This window comes from Macrosteles quadrilineatus, unplaced genomic scaffold, assembly GCF_028750875.1.
Source record: "Macrosteles quadrilineatus isolate MER2022 unplaced genomic scaffold, UCM_ALF_1.0 Scaffold_9__3_contigs__length_116548681, whole genome shotgun sequence".
NCBI lineage: Eukaryota > Metazoa > Arthropoda > Insecta > Hemiptera > Cicadellidae > Macrosteles > Macrosteles quadrilineatus.
In genome coordinates, this window is record NW_026542602.1 from 2,473,074 (window position 1) to 2,494,713 (window position 21,640).

Consider the following 21,640-nt stretch of genomic DNA (forward strand, 5'->3'; position numbering starts at 1 on the left):
AAGGGGCGCTACGGCTGCTTCATCTGTGGATTTTTCTGACTGACTAAGCTAAAAATAGGTCGCTACGATATATCACGGTTTATTATTTCTACATGTAAAGCCCAGCATACTAATCTATGGAGTATATGTAGTCATGTTTATCCAGTTAAACTTTCTTAGGCCTACTTGTGTTAATCCTGAATACGATGAACTGAAGTAACCCAAGCTACAATACTGAAAATAGATTTAGCCTTTGGATTCAAATGCACATTCTGACATACTGAGTTGGCCTCAAGTAACAAAGCTAGAACTGTAATATTGTGCAGACGAAGCAATATTGCCAAAATCAGCTGATTAGATAGAACAGATGGGATGCACTCCAATAATATTGTCTCCCACAGTACCCTGTCATTCGAAAACTTGAATTTAGTACCTAATTGTAAAATTTTTGTGTTTTAGGTCGCAGCCTGGTATGTTTCATTGAGTCTTGGGCAGCCTATCGTCGCTCACCGGCCACCTTCACAGCTGACAACATCGACCCTCACGCCTGCACACACCTCGTGTACGCCTTCGCAGGTGTCAATCATCATCGGAACGCTTTGGTGCCTAAGGACTATGAGTATGACGTTGTCAAAGGTAAGTCTTCAGTACACTTTTCATAAATCAAAGTTCATTAAGTGTTGTCAGTATTTGGAAATGGGTTTTACAAAGTATTTATTCATTATTAACTTTTTAGGGTGCTGAATTAATTTTTTTTTTTTTACAAAAAAGTTGTTTTGTTGTTTTCATAGATAACTTCTTAATCAGCATGTTACGTGTTAGTAAATTTTACGGAATGTCGATAAAAATAGTCTATTAACACTTGAAACATATTTACACTTATACGTTTTAACAAAACGGTAAATACTTATGAAAGATGGTAGTGGTGGTTGATTTTGACAGAAGGTTTTAATGTGTGTGTGAACCTCGTGTTTTCTGTGCAGGAGGCTATCGATCAGTCGTGGGTCTCAAGCGACAAAACCCGAACCTCTCCGTACTACTGTCTGTGTCGGGGAGACTGTCCAAGATAGCCGCAGATCCTGCGTATCGTCGCATGTTCATTCTCTCAGTTCTGCGTACCCTAGACGAGTACAACTTTGATGGCCTCGACATTCACTGGGAATATCCAGGTAAGAGGTTTCATACAATTTGATTCTTTACACCTGCTTACAACAGCACACACACCTGCGGAAACAATACACAATGCAGAACTTAGTACTATAAAGTTTTTCTTTGTTTCAATTATCTAAAAAATTATGACTTTTGAATTTTACAATCATAAACCAAGCTACTTATTTAAAGCAATTAAAAATCATTAATAAACTCTTTATATTTCAGGTGCCTCAGATTTGGGTGGAACTCCGGAAGACAAAGATAACTTTTCTCTTCTCGTGGAAGAGTTGTCGAGCGTTCTTCATGCTCGAAGTAAACTCCTCACAGCTTCCGTATCTCCTTCCAGGTGATTTTATATGAATCTATGGGTATTGAAAAAATAACATTTATAATGTGCTGTGGTTACAGAACCACGGTACTTTCGGTATGTCAATATTTTACAAAATATAAAAAAAAACACTTCATGCCGAAATAAGTCTTAGAGATTTTAAAACAATCGTTGCAGTATTTTCCATCATAATTTTATGGTTCCAAACACGTACTAGGAATCTTGAATTTTTATAGTGTCTTGGAAACCTTAGAAAAATTGTTTAAAGATTGCAGCTTAATTCTGCAATTTTATCATACAAAGTTTCTGCTACAAAATTCTTACATATTGATGTTTGACAAATTAAAGACGTTAGTAAATTATAGCATAATCTAAAATATAAATGATGGTTTGGTAAAAAATATTAAATCAGCATTTCTTATCATAGTAATAATATTATTGATGTTGAAAACCAAGTGTTGTTGGTTTGAAAACCACAAATTAATGTCCTTAAAATGTATTTTGCTTTTGAAATGTTGTGGTATTGTCCTGAATGATGTTTTGAAACATTTTAGGGTCAGCTGAGTGATTATAGTGTTTGTGAGTAGAAAGTTGCTGATTCAAAGCTGAGAACAGTCAGTAACACTGAACCTAGCTTGTCATTGTTTGGCTTGGCTAATAAAACAGCTGATCTCAGTCAGTAACGAAGCTACACAAGGCATCTCACTCCATTCTACACTCACCCTGCATTTATTTCAGCCTAAAATACATACAAAAAGTTAATTGCTAACTTAATGAAGTGTAAGGGATTTGGAAATTAAATTGCAATCTTGTTCTTTACCAAGGTTCCGCATGGAAGACGGTTACGACGTGTCTCGTCTAAGTTCTCAGCTGGACATGGTTCTACTGAAGGGGTTTGACTTTAACTTGGAGCGCAAAGACGGAGCACGCCACCACGCTCCGCTCGCTCCGTCGGGCAGCGACGCCCTCTCTCAGTACTACAATGTTGTGAGTGTCTCTGTTGTAATTGAAAAGTAAATTGAGAAAATTGGGAAATTTCATCATGGTACAAAAACAAATGTAATATATAGAGTAGAGAGGCTTTTTTACAGTTGAAAAGATACGATTCTGGTTGCGTGTATGCACAATCTGTAATGATATGTAAAATTATCAGTGTAACATACTAAAACTCAATGTTTTAGTAAATGTTTATTGGTTTTGCAGGACTACGCTGTCCGTTATTGGCTGAAGCGCGGGGCCCGCCGAGAACAGCTGGTGCTTGGTATACCTCTACATGCTCGTACCTTCACCCTGGAGGAGCCTGAGAACTGGCATGTGGGGGCCCCCGTCACGGCGGAGGGCCGGGAGGCCCCGTACACACAGCAGCCGGGGCTCATGGCTTACTATGAGGTATGCAACATGTGAGCTTTTGGTAAATGGTTTGTTGATTAACTGTTTGGAACCAACATGTGTAGTAGAGTGTAGTATTTGAATATATTCACTGCAAGTATGTCACTGGCAAACAAATTTAAGTAAGATTCTAGTTATGATCAAAACTTCAAAAGTAAAATCACAAATCATAAAACCTAAACGTGAAACTTCATTCCTGGTTAAGGTTACAATAAAAAGTAAAAAGTAATAATAATAATAAAATGTTTACTATGCAATCCTGGAAGAAGTTGAACTGCTGACCCTAACCACAGAAAACATACTACTATAACCCAGAATGCCAACCGCATGGTAAAAAGCGGTAAGTACTTTGAGAGAGCTTTGCCTGTCAATTCGTAGGCAGCGCCACCAGCGTTGCTATGCTATTCGGTGGCGCTGCCTACAAATTGACAGGCAAAGTTCTCTCAAAGTACTTAACGCTTTTTACCATGCGGTTGTCATTCTGGGTTATAGTAGTGTTTTCTGTGCCCTTACATAATAATAACATGAAGAATATGTAAAGAAGTATTGTGTTTGATATTCAACAAGCACAAAAAAAAAATAAACCCCTTACACTGACAAATAACATGAATATAAGATCATTTCATACATTTTGTAGTTAGTTAGTACTCATTCGTTTTATTTGTGATCAATAAATAATAATATAAAACAGTATTGTACATTTATGTTGTAAATTATATTCTGAACTGCAGAAGAGTCTTTAGTTCTACTTTTTAATCTTGAAACTCGTAGATTGAATCTCGGAACCGAAACTTGTCCAAAGTTTTGGCGGTTTTGACACCTCTCTCTAGAAGATTCCAGTAGGTGTTTCTAAATCTCTGGTTTGATTGTTCTGCAAGGTGTGCGAGATGCAGAGATCCAAGGAATGGAAGAGGTACAGAGACAAGCAAGGAGCTCCATTCATGGTCAAGGAGGACCAGTGGGTCGGTTACGAGGACTCCTCTAGTATTGCTAAGAAGGTCAAGTCAAACACTACTTATAGTTAATCCTTAAAGCTGTTAGGGCAAGGGAGCTTTAGTGATGAGGTCAGTAGTTTTCCAAGTCGTCGCATTTGCCACCACTGACGCTTTTAGCACAGTGATTGGTGTGGCGTAATGCGGGTCGGCCTATTGTAAAAATTGCAACTATCAGACCGTACGTAGTAAAACGGTGCTACCGTCAGAGTATTTAAGTATTTAAAACTGTTTTTCAAAGTGACAAGTTTATTAGAAATTTTGAAACGTTAAAATTAAATTGTAACTATCTTTTTATGTAAAATGTATAAGAAATTATTGCAAATTTTCACTTTTGTCATGACTGTCTTAATTGATTTGTGTCTCCATCATAATTGATAATGATAATAATAATCACAAAAATGAAATATTTTGGTCTTGGTAACCTTGAAATGTGTCCTGTAGATGGAGTATGTCCAAGAGATGGGGCTGGGAGGTGTGATGGTTTGGTCGTTAGATCTTGACGACTTCCGAGGTGTCTGTGGTCCTCCGTACCCACTGTTGCGAGCTGTTAAAAACACTCTGTCAACCGGTAAGCTAATGTAGCAATTACAAGGTGTAACAACATGTAATACTTATTACAATAATGTCACTTGTACAGATTAGTTTGAATGACAAATTTACTCAATCGTAAACAATGTCAGATTGAGTGAAAATAAACTAAAACAATCACTACATTACAAATCTATTCTGTGTATGGTCAACTATTAGTTCTTTGAGTGGTGATGTACCTTAAATTGTTCTTTTAAGGGGAAAATTGTGATTATAAACTTTAAAAGTGACAAACAGTGCTCCTATTGAACACGGTTAAGGGTTTTTTCAAAACATTTTTATTGATTTTTATAAACTGAAGCAGCGGAACTAGACGTTACACACGCTAAGACTTCTTCTTTATCCTAGACCATCCCTCTCATTCCTGATGCTATGCAAAATGTCTCTACAGAACATCACAAAACAATAAAACACTATACTGATACAATATACTGGCTACATTTAATACTATTAATGCACTCTTTCCTGTGATAATATTTATTCAGCATAGCATCCTGTTTGTACAGCCTACTGTTTATTACCTGACCTTGTCTAATTGCATGATTTTAAATCCCTAAAGGACAATAAATTATGATTATTTGTATATTGTTTATTTATACATTGTATATTGCTTTGGAAATTTTCTAAAAACAGTTTTAAATAATAATGGTTTAGTTTACCTCTGTCAATATGGTCCTTGCGTGTAGTTTGTCACTACTGCAGTTTCGTGCTCGTGGAGCACATCATCAGGTGAAGGTCAAAAAGTTAAAACATTTTCCTCACGTGAAGGTCGTCAATTCAAACACACCGAAAAACATATACACACGAACGGTACGATAAAAAACATTTATAAACATGGCCAATACATTAAAAACGTTACACACGGGGTCCGGCGCCGGTAGAAGACAAGTCATGACTGACGTGTGCCGTAGTCGGTAGCCCCTCCATCCTCAATTCTCTTATCAGAACCTTTTCTTTTGTCTTGTTCCAGGATGTGAATGGCGGTATTATAAATAATCTTAGACTGGAATGAGAGTTGTTCGTTTAAAATATGGTTTGGATGTACTTTAGCTGCTCGGTAAATCTCAAATTCCTCGATGGTGTCCATATATTTACTTTTATGACAAGTATGCATTACTTCTAAATTTGTTTGTATGTCGGTATAACTATGGTTTGAATCAATGATATGGTTGGCAAAAGCTGATTTGGAGTTCTTTCTAGGTAAATGTTCCTTAAATCTAGTTGCAAAAGAGCGTGATGTTTGCCCAATATAAAAACTGGGGCAATCTAATATATAAAATTCTCGTGTCACAGTGTTTGTCTGCAAACTCCTCCGGAACGACTTCACCGATCGTTATGAAATTTGGTGTTTAAATTCTGTAGGTATGCGAATCGGACGTAAACTATTTCCCGTTTCGAAATCCTTAAAAGGGCACCGCCCCAGTGGCTCTGGAGTTTCCCATGTTAACCTTATGAGAAATGGAATTAATGAATCTTAACAGCTGTTTCAATTAAACAAGTTGGTTCTGTTCTATGATGTTCAATAGCATTAAAGTTACAAGGATTACCAACAGGGTGCAGCACTATTATTTCTTTTACATTTATGACAACAGCTAATTTGCAACCAAAAGGTGAGTGAGCGTAGCGAACGAACTTCAACCTGGAGGCGAGTGAGCGTAGCGAACGAGCTAACCTGAAGGCAAGTGAGCGCAGCGAACGAGCTCCAACCTAAAGGTGAGTGTACCAATTTCCAGTGGAATAATTATATTCAATTGTAAATCATTAGGCATTCGCATTCCTGTAACATCAAAATATCTGTGGTATAAACAGTAATTATAATACACAGGTGTCCCTTAAGGGTAGTTATTTATTTCCTTTTAGCGAATTTCCCATATAGGGAATAAGCTATTAACGTAGGTCTCAAGTTAAGACCTGGACCCGGAACCGATTTACTTTTTTATTTTGAGGTCATTTGAGGTCAAAAACACCATGCGTTCAAATTCATATATGAGCAAAAATGATCCGATTTTGATGAAATTTTGTACAAAAGTGTAAACAAACCTACGTTTATTCGAACGAGTTCGTGAACCAGCATGATCGGACTATGGGAACTGGGGTTTATGGGGGTTTTTATGGGGTAAAAATAGATTTTTCCCATTTTTGACCCAAAAAACAAAAGAATTAGCAAATTATTACCAAACCATATTGTAGAGCTTAAAAAAAGAAATAATGTAGGATATTGAACCGCTATTGTATGCCTAACGGTTACGGGGAAAATAAAAACAAAACTTTAATTTCATATATTATTATTAACATATGCGGGACCTAATAGCTCACTCATCTTAAACCATCTTCTAATATATAAAATTCTCGTGTCACAGTGTTTGTCTGCAAACTCCTCCGGAACGACTTCACCGATCGTTATGAAATTTGGTGTTTAAATTCTGTAGGTATGCGAATCGGACGTAAACTATTTCCCGTTTCGAAATCCTTAAAAGGGCTCCGCCCCAGTGGCTCTGGAGTTTCCCATGTTAACCTTATGAGAAATGGAATTAATGAATCTTAACAGCTGTTTCAATTAAACAAGTTGGTTCTGTTCTATGATGTTCAATAGCATTAAAGTTACAAGGATTACCAACAGGGTGCAGCACTATTATTTCTTTTACATTTATGACAACAGCTAATTTGCAACCAAAAGGTGAGTGAGCGTAGCGAACGAACTTCAACCTGGAGGCGAGTGAGCGTAGCGAACGAGCTAACCTGAAGGCAAGTGAGCGCAGCGAACGAGCTCCAACCTAAAGGTGAGTGAGCGTAGCGAACGAGCTCCAACCCAAAGGTGAGTGAGCGTAGCGAACGAACTTCAACCAGGACGTGATTGAGCGATGCGAACGAGATCATCTTGAAAATTAAACGTAACGGTACTTTCTTTCCATCGGTCTGTCTTAGGGGAAACCTATAACTTAGGCGATACGAAGTTCGCCGGGTCAGCTAGTCATTACATGTTATTTTATACACTCCAGTGTTGTTTAATTTCAACCATCACAAGAGCAGACAACAGGTTCGATTTTAAAATTTATCGGAAACCTACAACCACTGACCAGACAATTCATTCAACTTCACATCATCCCCATAATTATAAATTATCTGCCTACAATAGCTACGTCCATAGACTGCTTGCCATACCACTAAGCCCAGAAAATTACAACAATGAAGTGGACATATTAAAACACATCGCAGTATCTAACGGATATGAGAGTGCCCTGATCGACAAACTGATTAGGAAACAAAGAAACAAGAAAAAGGATAATCAGATGCATACAAAAGAACCCAAAAAATATGTTAGTGCGGAATATGGCATTGTACTTAATAACGTCCTCAAAAAAGAATTGGCAAAAAACAATATCACAGTTGCTTACAAAACCACGAACAAACTGTCCAGTAATTTAAAAGAAAGACAAACTGACAATAGCGACAAATTAAACAACACTGGAGTGTATAAAATAACATGTAATGATTGCCCCAGTTTTTATATTGGGCAAACATCACGCTCTTTTGCAACTAGATTTAAGGAACATTTACCTAGAAAGAACTCCAAATCAGCTTTTGCCAACCATATCATTGATTCAAACCATAGTTATACCGACATACAAACAAATTTAGAAGTAATGCATACTTGTCATAAAAGTAAATATATGGACACCATCGAGGAATTTGAGATTTACCGAGCAGCTAAAGTACATCCAAACCATATTTTAAACGAACAACTCTCATTCCAGTCTAACATTATTTATAATACCGCCATTCACATCCTGGAACAAGACAAAAGAAAAGGTTCTGATAAGAGAATTGAGGATGGAGGGGCTACCGACTACGGCACACGTCAGTCATGACTTGTCTTCTACCGGCGCCGGACCCCGTGTGTAAAGTTTTTAATGTATTGGCCATGTTTATAAATGTTTTTTATCGTACCATTCGTGTGTATATGTTTTTCGGTGTGTTTGAATTGACGACCTTCACGTGAGGAAAATGTTTTAACTTTTTGACCTTCACCTGATGATGTGCTCCACGAGCACGAAACTGCAGTAGTGACAAACTACACGCAAGGACCATATTGACAGAGGTAAACTAAACCATTATTATTGTTGCTGTATGGTCCAGAGGCTACCCATCATGACAGTTTTAAAGTTTAAAAGGTTTACTTTAGAATTAGAGAAGAGATCCCAGAAATCAAGCCTGGATTTACAGAAGATAACGTATTGACGTATGTTGTTGTGCAGTCAAGCTAGGAGTGGGGCCGTCGGTGTCGACAGTCGCTGTTGAGTGTGATGGCGAAGGCTACACCGGTGCTCCTGGTGACTGCTCCGTCTACTACAAGTGTAACCACCACGCCAAGCACCTCTACATCTGTCCGCCAGACATGTACTACGACTCGGACCTGGGACTGTGCAACTGGCCGTCGCTGGTCAAGTGTTCTGATGAAGGTACCTCTCGTTGATCTTGGATTAAATTGTAGTTCAGTAGAAATATACAAATTAGGGGACCCGAGCGCAAATCACTCATTTTAATATAGTTTAACACTTTTTCTGAGGCAAAAAGAGTTTGACACCTTTTTTATTTTTCAAAGATAATGTTTGAAATCAAAAGATCAATTTAGACAGATATTATATCAATAAACCTTCTGATTTACAATAAATTAAATTTGTTGAATTAAGATCTATTTCTATATGGTACTGTAAAGTGTGATTTACTTACCTCAATCAGGTTATAATTATCATTAAAAGTAACTTAGTAACTCTCTCGTTTATTATATGAATGTGGTTGAATCCTCCATGGATGTTGTTAGCCTAATAGTTACCGTTTCACACTTTGGTCCGCAGGAGGGACGCGGGTTCGATTCCCGACACACCCACGTGTGTTTGAACCGCTTTTCCAAAAAACATTTGAATGCTTCCTTATGCGATACCTCCAGTAAAAACGTCACTGGCATAGACAATAGGAAAAAATCTTCAACTGAAGGTTCAGCTGTTTAGACCGTTGTAAGGAAAGTGGGTCAGCATCGCTGGATCTTTGAAAGTGAACTCTAGAAATCTAGAAAAAAAATAAAATGCTAGGGGGCGAAGCCCTACATGAAGTTAATTCCTCAGGCTAGATTATGAGCTTTAAATTGACACTTGAATCTTTAAAGTATTAAAGTAGGACAGGGAGAAAATGATTGTTACAGAAAAAAACCCTTATTTTATTAAGTAAATAGATTGTCTTGCAGTCAGGGTGTGTACTTATTCATCTTCTATCCATCCACAGTTCCTTTTTGTCCACCATCCGAAACAAGATTTAAATCTTCTCCACATTCCTCTTCACTTCTTCTATGTCTTCCTCTATAGACATCCCAAGAACAAAACAACCTGCGCAGAAACGAAAAGATCACATGGTTCGCGCCGGTAGGTGTGGCGTACCATTCAAACCTGCGCGGCTCGAAATGGCCCATGGTTCTTTTGTTTCTGGTATGTCTATAGTTTCCTCTTCTCTGCCACCAATCTTCATTAAAACTCTTAAAGGTAGTGGGTATTCACCATATTGGTTGCTTGAGTTCTTGATTGTTAGTTAAGACCTACACACAGTCAAGAAATCAGGCAACCATCTAGGTAAATACTGGTCCGTATTGTCTAAACTCGTTCAAAGATTAATTTATTTAGTGTATGAGATTTTTGTATCTTTTCTTTTATAAACAGGGAATAGATCGTTGTTAATTCTTATTTGTTATTCTTTCTGTTTAGACAGGACAAGAAACGATGATGATGAAGATGATGTGGAAAGTGTTTCATCTTTCAAGAAAGAGGAAGGTAATTATAGTAAATTCATCAATTTTGTTCATTTTCTACTCTAATCATGATACTTTTTAGAAACAATTTTAGCAGCCTAACCCAAACGATGTTCAGAAATAATAAATATTTCTATACACTAAAAATAAGTTCAATACATAAACAATTTTGCCATACTGTAATAAAATGTATAATGTATAAGACCAAGAATTCGTAAATTGAATGATTCTTTTTACTAAAACAAATACTCTACTTGAGAACAAAAAAAACATCAACAGTCATACCTTAAAAGTGTTAATTTTTGGTGAAGGTGAGTTTAGTTTTTTTTTTTTCAATTATTCCAGACACTTTCCAACACAATTCAAATTCAATTTCAATTAGGCCTAGTAAAAAAAATTTCATGATGTTTTGGATCTGAAATCAGATTCTGAACCGTTGTAAAAACTTTGTTGGAAAATATCGGTGATAATTTCTTAAATACCATGAACATTTAATTATTAAAATAATCATATTTCTGCCCAATAATGATATATTAAGTAAACATTTAAATACATTAGTTCATTTTGGTTACTGAGTTATGGTGTTGTATTGCAGAAGGGCAGAAGGTGGTCTGCTACTTCACCAACTGGGCTTGGTACAGGAAGGGAGATGGCAAGTTTTATCCGGAACACGTAGATCCAAGCCTCTGCACACACATCATCTATGCGTTCGCATCACTCGACCCCAACGAACTCACTATCAAGGCCTTCGACCCGATGACTGACGTTGACAACAGTAAGTTTAGAATGAAATAAATTTAGGGTTATCAAATCTTAGTAGTAAAATTACATGAAAATCCTTTATTTTAACGGAGAAAAGACCCTTTCTTATAGTTAATCTGTCAGAGAGGAATCTCAGTAAAATTACTTTGCTACCATACAATACTTTGCAAAACACATGCTTTGTTTGTAATAAACATAAATAGTTAAATTTATTAACATCAACCTAAAACTGCTCGGTGATGTTTCAGAGTTCTACACGCGACTGACGGCTCTCTCCTCTCCCTCCACCAAAGTGCTGCTTGCCCTGGGCGGCTGGACTGACTCTACGGGAGACAAGTACTCTCGAGTAGTCAGCAACGGCAGTGCTCGACGCGCTCTAGTGTCCAGCGTCGTAGCCTTCCTGCGTCGTAACAGCTTCCAGGGTCTTCACCTGGACTGGAACTATCCCGTCTGTTGGCACTCTGACTGTAAAAAGGGGCCGGAGAGCGACAAAGCAAACTTTGTCAAACTTGTACAGGTTGGTTTGGATCAAGATGTGGTCTTACATTATTTTTATTAAAAAGTTGGCGGTGACCTTTACCACTTGCATGTCCCATGAGCAACAGTCCTATTTTTTGAAAATCCAAACCAAGAGGTAAGCTAATACAGTGCTAAAAAGGGGTTACAGTTCAGTAGAGAACATTTACCAGACAAAGTTAGTTGTACTTTTTTTACTAAACTGACGATTATTATTATTTTTACTCTAGGAACTGAGAGAAGCATTTGACAAGGAGAGTCCCGCTCTGACGCTGGCTGTGGCAATCTCCGGCTACAAGGAGATCATAGACCGAGCGTACGACTTCAAGGCACTCAGTGAGGCTGTGGACTTCATGAGTGTGATGAGCTTCGACTACCACGGCGCGTGGGAAGGCGAGACTGGACATGTGAGCCCTCTGTACGGCAAACAGGGCGAAAAGTACCCTCATTACAACACGGTAACTACCTTCAGTATCTATTTTAAGGGTTTTTAGGCTATAATGGCTCTAGGACAGGTTATGAGGATATTTAGGACTATCTACAGACCTTACTTGGTGGATAAAGTATAATGACAGTGGAAAACCACTGAAGAAGCAGTCCGGACATGTCAACCAAGCTGCAGCTGCAGTAGTCGTCGAATATTTGATTTTTATGTTACCCCTTCGTTTTAATTTTTGTGTTAAATGTTTTGACGACTTCAATATATTAGAAGCAAGTTATTTTTAAAGGCTCTGAAAGAGCAATATATTTGCTGAAATAAATCATCCAGTCATCCACTTGTAGAGCCGGTTAAGGAATCACTTGACAAAATCGAGGTATAATAACCTCTCATTTATAAAAAAACAATAACTGCGTAATGTTTTTGATGCTTTAGTTACCCACTAGTATAGCGACAATATCTCCTATCTCCAAGTTCTCTGTATATCCATACAATGTTCCACTTTACTTATCTACTAATTGTAACTCTGCCTTATATATTTGACTTGAATGCTATATTTCCTTATTCCTAAATGTAACAAACTTAATAACGCTGGTGACTTGTAGGATTCGGCGCTGAAGAACATGGTTGAGCGTGGTGCGGACAAGTCCAAGCTGGTGGTGGGAGTGCCTCTGTACGGACAGTCATTCACCTTGGACGACCCCAAGGACAACGGAGAGGGAGCCAAGACTATCTGGCCGGGGGACGCAGGGGAGTTCACACAACAACCCGGCATGTTGGCGTACTACGAGATATGTAACAGAGGTGACTGACGATCTAATTAGCACTTGTTTCAAGTTAAGTTTGGTGTTAAGTGTAACTTATGTTGATTTAGAGATTGACCTTCCTTTTACATCAGGTAAAAACAAAATTTTTACAATGACTGGGGAATGTAATTTTGCCTTGAGGTGACAAAGTACCTATGATAAAATTCCAGCTTGATGATTTTTCAAGATTTTTCGGTGTACTTTCTTACCTTATTATGCGATCAGATTCCAGATCCCAAAACGTTACAGAAACGTAGTTTTATACTGATCATCAGTGATCATGATGGAAAACGGGAGACAAAAAAAGTGTATTCTTGGCCCCTTGGCTAGACTAAAAACTGGCTGGACCGCTGGACCAACTAGCAATGAAGTTGATGATTGCCTTGATAGTTTTCTTTGTAAAAAAGAGGTTGCAAGCCTTTTTTATCTTTGCATTTGCCTGTCTACAGAATTCAAAGTCCTGTTTGTGGAATGTATCCAACAAAGCAGGGGGGAGCTAGTACAGTACTAGAGTTGGACTGTACTAATAAAATATTTTGGCTAGTACCATGATTGGAATCCACGATATTGCTGCCATATTTCTGTAGTCCTTCGTGCTACCGACTGAGCTACTGGCTCACCGTAAAAGTCAGCAATAGTACCTTTGCTATTTAACCTTTAACTAAAAGCAAAGGAGGGAAACCACAGTATTTTGACTAAAATGCCAACACAACTACTCTGAAAAATTAAGGAATGATAACATGAGAATATGCAGTATGTATGTGCAGTTTAGATACTTTAAAACCAGAGTTGATTCATCCACGTCATGAAAAACAAAATTTGCTCAATAACATATTTTTTCACAAAATACCTTCGTACTCAACTAAGATATGAAACGTTTTGAAATACCCTTTTAACAGGTTTTCAAATTATGTCCACAGTGAACAAACGAAATTGGAAGGAGCACACAGGAATCGCAGGTCCTTATGCAACATTTGGTGACCAATGGGTCAGTTACGACAATCCCACCTCACTTAAGAAAAAGGTAAACAATAAGGTTATTTATAAACATACATACATGAAATAGGTTCTGGTTATTTGACAGTTAAAGTTTGTATGTTTGAAATGTTAAGGTTAAATTAAATTCTTATGGATCATCATTAACAATAATGCCTGACTTCAGAATTTACTCCTAGCTAAAGGACTACCTGGATTATAACCCAAGGACTGGGTCTAGGAATGACTGAGCAATTCTACAATATTCAGTGCTTGATGTAGTGTTTCATATTGTTTGCTGATTATTCAATTAACAAAATTCGTAAAAAAATAATTTCTTCTCACAAATTATTCCCAGCATATAAAATGAATCTAGATTTGAACAAAAAACTAAACTAATTTAATTTTAAGAGAAAAAATTAGGAACATTGCAATATCACGTTTTAAAATTAATATCTTAAGGATAACCGATGAACAGTACATGTTTAAAAGTTTACATGCATTGCATATTGATTTTGACCATTCACACTCATCAGGTCCACTTGTAAAGTGTGTAATTGGAATATGTATTGACTAGTGTTGGGAGACACACCATCGTGTATAATGCTCGTCAAGAAGTTAAAAACATATCTAAGACAATGAACTGTTTCAAGCATTATTGCTACTGTTTCCCCTTTGGATTTGCTGGCTGACTAAAGAGGTGTGAAAAATAACTGTTCTCTGTAGGAACAGTTACTTTCAGATTTTTCAAAAACCCATAGAATTCTCTGAACTAACGAATATCCTCCAAACCAACAAAAATCTCTGAACAAACAACTAACCTCTGAACTGATGAACACTACACTCTGAACCTACACAGGTAGACTATGTTAAGTCTGGTGGATACGGAGGCGTGATGGCTTGGACGTTGGACTTGGACGACTTCAACAACCAGTGCTGCGGAGGGACGTTTCCGCTGCTACGAGCCGTCAACCTGGCCCTGGGCCGCAAGGTGGAGTCGCCTAGTGGAGGTTGTGGTCGACCGCAGCCTTCAACCCCTCCCACTGTGGATCTGACTGTCACCCCCGACACAGGTAAGCCATTTCTAAACTAGACAAATATATTTGAGTGTCCTAGAATAATCAAACCTAAATGGGGAGCTGATGATGGCATAAAAGTTTGAAACGTGTAATCCATAAGGGAAATAGGGTTGAAGACGTAAGTGAAATACATATCAATAATTCAATACATGCTACAAATCTGACATAAAGAATTATTCTACACTTAGGATCAAACCAGTAACCTGTAAACACTATTACTACTCGACTAACCCTTGCAGGAAAAATAACACATCGTTAAAATGTCAAATTCACGTGATACAAACGTGACTTTGGTCATGCATTGATTATAGGGACAACTTATTTCTCAAATGATATACTTTCAGGAGTTGCTGGACTACCAAGCACAACTGAACATGTTCATGAACATCATCCGACAAGACCTACAACAGAACATGTTTACGAACACCCAACCACAGAGCACGTTCATGAACACCCCACAACCGCTTCTACCACGACAACCGTGGCTTCTACCACGACAACTGTGGCGTCTACAACCACAACCGTGGCTTCCAGCACCACTGAAGAAGAAGAAGAAACGGTTGACGAATTGACAGAAGAGCCAGAAACTGAATCTTCAACATGTAATTCAAATTTTTACTGTAAAAATATTGAAATGGAGAATGAATCATTGATTAGTCATAGTTGGTTAGTTATGGTTAAGTTTTATTCAATGTGTAAAAAAACAAAAAAGTAATAAAAAAAAATTAATCCATAATAACAGTGATCCAACTACTAAGCTATTTTTTTTCTAAAATATTATATTTTTTCAAAGTAATACAGTTTAAATTTAATGAATTTTAAATTTTAGCTTTATAAAGAAAAAAGAAAGTAAGTTGTAGGTTGGTTACTTGAATATCTTTCTCTTTCTCCTTAACGTGATCCTAAAGCAAATGCTTATTCCTAAAATAAAAAGTTAGTGAATTTTTTGTTTTGTTTTTACTAAAACTTTAAAAAATTAAATTTATGAAATCCAGGGGGTAATCTAGAGACAGTTGAATGTAGTGTAATATAAATCAAATAGATCTTAATGACTGCAGGGAAGTTAAAGGAGGGGGTTTTGAATCATCATTATCTGGCTATCGGGCCAAGATGCTACCTCTGCTACAATGGGCCTTTTATACTATGACGATTATATTATATAATCTGATAACAAAATGCTGAAAAGCCCTTTGTATTATAACTATAACTTACATTTTCCAGCTTCTTCGACAACTTCACCATGGTGGGTCCCTACCTCAACTTCCACAAAACCCACACCGCCGTGGTGGCCCCCTCCTACCAAACCCACCACTAAACCTACCACAAGACCTACCACTAGACCTACCACAAGACCTACCACAACTCGTAGACCTCCCACCACAACCGTGTCGACCACACCTGCCCAGTGGTGGACAGACAGACCGACCACGGAGGAAGAGATCGATGAAGAAACCATTGATGAAGTTGTTCCACCAGAAGAAACCATTGAGGAAAATCCGGAACCCCCAGGCACAGTGAGTTTATGTCGGGTGTTTGTGTTTAGAATATTTTAGTTTAGGAGAACTAACTGGTAGATTGGTAAACATTTCATTTGTATCTGCCTTTTTTTATACGAAAATAATTTTTAAATTTACTACTGTGCATGAAAAAAATTTTCTGGAAACTAGGCTGAATTTGTACTTGCTTTACTATTCTATGAAGACTGATACATTGGAATATAAAGGTTATTGAAACTTGTCCTCCAGTCTTTTTTATTTCAATGGATAACTATACTCCGCGCCAAAGCTGGTGGCGGCTGAGGGATTAGGACCGCCAGGTAGGACTACATAGTTCGGACCTGCTCACCGACCTGGCCGTCCTAATCCCTCAGCCGCCACCAGCTTTGGCGCAGAGTTTAGTTTTGATCTATTTACCCATTCAAATCCAATGCCTAATTGAAGAGAGTTTATAAGTTTAATGCAAAAAACTATTATTTATCAATAGGTTATGTTTTGCAAATATTTTACTTTTTATTGTTAATCCCAGAGAATGGTTCTTCTTGTAACAAAGATGAAATGTTTATAGCAACCGATAGTACAGCCACCTCAGACACTCCCGGCTACATGTACGACCGGGGACTATCTCGCCTCTACGGAGAACTGCAACGCCTACTACCGTTGCATTCTGGGAGAATACAGACTGCAACACTGTGCCGGCTCTCTGCACTGGAACAATAAACTGCAGATATGCGACTGGCCTGATCAGGCTATGTGTACATCAGGTACGAACATCACTTAGACATCTTTACCTGAATATAAGTGAAGGATGAGTGTAGAATGGAGTTAGATGATGTGTAGCACTTTTACTGTCAAGTTGTTTCTTTAGCAAGATCTTCTAAGTTCGATAATCAAGGATATCTTGGTCCAGTTTCAAACGATTAAAAACTATTGACTTCTTTCAGAATTTAACTTGTGACCTGAATACAGAGCGAGCATGTGATAGTTAAGCACTGACTGAGCTATCCAGCTTAGAGAGTCATAGGATTTAATCATCTTTGATTAAATCGTCACCTTTTAAAGAATGAAAAAAAAACATTGATAAATATAGGAGATTCAGAAACACAATGAAGCAGGACATTTTATATCTTTTTACAATACCAATACATGAACCTAGCGAAAATTGATTCCAGACAGAGATAGTGTTCAGAAGATGACTGCATTAACTTACACTATTTGACAATTTCATATCCAACGTAATTGCCATTCAACTACAAAACTGTTGAATCTTGAATCATAAACATATAAGATTAAGCCTAAGGAAGACAGTTTTGCTGTATGCTATCTGTAGATTAGCATTTGCAGGTTACACCTATTAGTGGTCCAAACCAAAGGCTTTAACATTAGAAGAAGTATCACATTAACTATGTTACAGGCTCACAGAACGCTCCGTCCAAACCGACCTCACCCACTAGCACAGAACGACCAGAGGAGTGGTGGACCCATCCGTCGACCACCCGGCCACCCAACTGGTGGACCCATCACCCGCCCACTGTGGAGTCAACCACCTCCTCCCAGACCCAGGTATACCCAGCCACTGAGTAAAACTATCAAACTACAGGAAGTTTACAAGTTTCCTTTCCAAAGCATTTTCAAGATTTTCTCTTTAACAATGCAGTTTTTGTTTCAGAGTTTGTTGCCAGTGATGAAACAGTCTAAAAATGGTTTAATCATATTTGTTATAAAATCAATTCCTAATGAAATGTATAATTAAATTTAAAAGTTCAACAAGGCCAATATATAATAATTTTATTTTATTCACTAGCTTCAGAAACTAAATTTCCATCTTCAGGCACTAGTACACTAGTACAAAAAGTAAATATTTACTTAATAATCAATTCCTGTTTACTATGACATCCTGTAGTGAGTATTGTTGATAAGTTGTAACTTTTATTTCTTGTCCAGGGTCCGACCGACTGTATCAACGGACAGTTGTATGAGAAGCCAGGGAGCTGTGATAAGTTTTACATCTGCGTCAACGGTCAACTCATCCAGCGCAGGTTAGAAAACATACAAAAAAACTTTCTGGTCATGATCTGTTTTGTTCACTTAAGACCCCACAGCCCTCTTTTGGGTAATACATGTAGGAACTTGTTATTAGATTTTAGTTCTTTGGAACGTTTGTATCCATTGGCCCTATGTACCGAGTAACCTTTTGACTGTCGACCTGTGCATGTGTAGGTGTGCGCCGGGTTTGCTGTACAACTCCGTACTTGGAATGTGTGACTGGGCAGCGACTGTGGACTGCCTCGACACTGGCAACAAGGACAAGTACAGACAAGACTGTAAGTATCTTAGTCAATAAGCAGTTGACTAACTTTATTTATATTAGCCTACAAATTCATTTTTAGAAAAGGAAATTAATTTTGTTTGAAAGTTTTATGAATGAAAATAAAACTTAATGGTGACTTTGAGATGTAGATTTTTCCCATTATATGAGCAAAGCAGACATTTTATTTCTACAGTTCTCGTCACTTTGTTGTTCAAGTTCATTCAAAATAAAGGGTGCTATAACTAACAAGTCGTCCTTTCAGTTTGAATTGGTAAAAAAAAGATGATGCGTTGGTCAGAAATAAGCAATTTAATTTAGCACACTCTGTGGATCAATCAAATTCCATTTTCATTCTAAAACTAAACCGAATGTCTAGTAGTGTTAAGACACTGACTCTGTCTGATAGTGGTGGAGAAGAAAGAGGCGTGCACCAAAGGTCAGTTCAGACCTCACCCGACCAGCTGCAGCAAGTACCTTCAATGTCACTGGGACACCTACGAGACAATGACCTGCTCTCCGGGGCTCCACTGGAACCAGGTACACGGCAGACGACAGACAACTGTATCATGCAGTGGTGAATCGTGACAGTTTTTTTGTGACTTTGTATCCATTACTTGAATTAGTTTTATCAGTTTAGTTTGGTTACCTTAAATTATGAAGTGACAATTCAGTAAATTACACTTTAAACTATGACAATTAAAATTTACTTTAAAGCGTTTCTTGTTGAGTAGTGTCGGATCAGAATGTTTTGTTCACCTGCGAGCCTAGATGGACAATCCCTTTTATTTAAATTTACAGTAATGTGAAACCTGAAATGTTGATCAAGAGTGTTGTTTACTCTTAAAATTTCTTATAGAAATTTTCCTTGTCTATTTAAATCTTCTTCCTGCTGCTGCTACAAACAATGAAAAATACTTTATCTACATCTCCCTAATGTATTGTAGGAAAAATACTGCAAATCTTATTAATGCTCACACATAATTACGTTGCTGCAGAAAACAAAGATATGCGACTGGCCGCGTAACGCAGGATGCCAACACAAGACTGACATAGACGAGGAGACGACCCCGGCACCTTCCACGACTGAGTGGACGTGGACTCCGGGACAAGAGGGGCAATGGATGCCTCCTACCAAACCTCCCCCCACCACCACCACAGAGGGAGAACCTTACGAGCACCCGCTGTCTGGTGAGTGATGTCAGCTGATCAGTATTCCACTGCTTTGTTGTTGTTTCATTGTGTCTACTAGATTTTTTTTGTTTCTTCATCACTCACATCAACTGTGTGCTGTAGGCTACTACAAAGTGGTGTGTTATTTTACCAACTGGGCATGGTACCGCCAGGGTGCTGGCAAGTACCTGCCTGAGGACATTGACCCCGACCTCTGTACCCATATCACGTACGGCTTTGCTGTGCTGGACTACGAGAACCTCATCGTCAAGGCTCATGACTCTTGGGCCGACTTTGACAACCGTAAGTTTCTCCATAATAAAGAAAAAAAAATTAACATGTTTTGCAATAATAAAACCAGGATTTATTTAGTTGGTGTTATCTTTAATTTAACTAAAGTTGTGCACATACTTGACCTCCATGGCCACTAAAACCTCTAGATACTTTTGGCCTGGCCACCAATTTGCATCCAATATTTTCAATATGTACTATTTTTAAGACCCCCACGTTATTGTCTGTAGACTTTTACGAGCGAGTGGTGGCATTCAAGAGGAAGGGCATCAAAGTGTCTCTTGCTCTTGGAGGATGGAACGATTCTCAGGGAGACAAATACTCTCGTCTGGTCAACAACCCTGCAGCCAGAAAACGCTTCATTGAACATGTCATTCCCTTGCTGCAGAAGTACGGCTTTGACGGTCTCGACTTGGACTGGGAATATCCCAAGTGTTGGCAGGTAATATTTTTAGTATGAACTATGTAGAATTGTGATGTTAGATTTGGAATTATGAGTGTGAGCATAGAATAGGTGGTTTGAAACATCTTAGCAAGCTAGCAAATTACACTCTTACCCTTACTTACTTTACTTTTCCTCCCATAGCCATTTGTACCGCAAGTGGTACTTGGCCTCACCAACACACTGCCTCCACGTCGTCCTGTCTCTTCATTGACTTCCATCCTGGCCATATCTTTCTTTACCTCATCTGTCCAGCATTTCTTAGGCCTCCCTTGTGGTCTTCTCCCCAGTGGGTCACTTTTCCATATTTGATATAATGTGCGTGTTTCCTCTCTTCTAATGATGTGGCCCGTCCAGCGAAGCTCTTACTGTTACGGGTGAGTAATCAAGTAGGAATATGCTAAATACAATGTGGTTTTCAGGTAAACTGCAACCAAGGACCAGACTCTGACAAGGAGAACTTCAGCCGCTGGGTGAGAGAGCTGAAGAATGCCTTCAGACCTCACGGACTGCTTCTGTCAGCCGCAGTCAGTCCTAGCAAGACTGTCATTGACGCTGGTAAGCATCCGTTGAAAACTAATGATGATGGTATTGATTTCAATACCAAGTGATTTTTCTACTTCTCCATTAATCAACTACCCCACTTCTGATTTCTTCATTCCTAACTCTATTCGACCATGTTTTGCTCTTTAATAGGCCTCAATAATTTAATTTTGCAAATATTTAGTCCGCTTCAAAATGAATTTTAATCGAATTATGTTTTGCCTTTCAGATAATGTTTGTTTGTTGTCAGTTTCATGTTTTTGTTGTAAAATTAATTTTCAACACAGATTGATGAATCGGTTTTCTTAATCCTTTTTGTATACTAGAAGTTACCTAATCTAGTGGATGTAGCCTGGTGTTTCTTAAGAGTAAATAATGAAGTATAGTATGACATAACGTGCTGCGCAGGTTACGACGTGAAGACCATGGGAGAGTGTTTGGACTGGATTGCCGTGATGACTTACGACTACCACGGACAGTGGGACAAGAAGACTGGACATCTAGCGCCCATGTACGAACATCCAGATGACGACTTCTACTACTTTAACTCCGTGAGTTCTTGAAATATACTTAGCAATTGCT

At 38.1% G+C, this 21,640-nt stretch overlaps 1 protein-coding gene across 1 annotated transcript in view; it reads left to right on the forward strand.

Moving 5' to 3' along the window:
• LOC129002005 (probable chitinase 10) overlaps positions 1-21,640 on the forward strand; it is a 44,231-nt gene that overhangs the window by 9,115 nt on the left and 13,476 nt on the right. Inside the window, exons 4-30 of the mRNA XM_054429484.1 lie at positions 439-615; positions 963-1,148; positions 1,357-1,477; positions 2,284-2,446; positions 2,663-2,848; positions 3,727-3,846; positions 4,285-4,411; positions 8,688-8,891; positions 10,185-10,250; positions 10,824-11,003; positions 11,239-11,507; positions 11,737-11,964; positions 12,551-12,749; positions 13,672-13,775; positions 14,586-14,799; positions 15,150-15,407; positions 16,027-16,319; positions 16,870-17,065; positions 17,716-17,864; positions 18,246-18,340; positions 18,522-18,625; positions 19,019-19,149; positions 19,608-19,800; positions 19,906-20,085; positions 20,304-20,515; positions 20,938-21,073; positions 21,467-21,609. Coding sequence (XP_054285459.1) covers positions 439-615; positions 963-1,148; positions 1,357-1,477; positions 2,284-2,446; positions 2,663-2,848; positions 3,727-3,846; positions 4,285-4,411; positions 8,688-8,891; positions 10,185-10,250; positions 10,824-11,003; positions 11,239-11,507; positions 11,737-11,964; positions 12,551-12,749; positions 13,672-13,775; positions 14,586-14,799; positions 15,150-15,407; positions 16,027-16,319; positions 16,870-17,065; positions 17,716-17,864; positions 18,246-18,340; positions 18,522-18,625; positions 19,019-19,149; positions 19,608-19,800; positions 19,906-20,085; positions 20,304-20,515; positions 20,938-21,073; positions 21,467-21,609 — 4,634 coding nt within the window. The remainder of the gene's footprint in view (positions 1-438; positions 616-962; positions 1,149-1,356; positions 1,478-2,283; positions 2,447-2,662; positions 2,849-3,726; positions 3,847-4,284; positions 4,412-8,687; positions 8,892-10,184; positions 10,251-10,823; positions 11,004-11,238; positions 11,508-11,736; positions 11,965-12,550; positions 12,750-13,671; positions 13,776-14,585; positions 14,800-15,149; positions 15,408-16,026; positions 16,320-16,869; positions 17,066-17,715; positions 17,865-18,245; positions 18,341-18,521; positions 18,626-19,018; positions 19,150-19,607; positions 19,801-19,905; positions 20,086-20,303; positions 20,516-20,937; positions 21,074-21,466; positions 21,610-21,640) is intronic.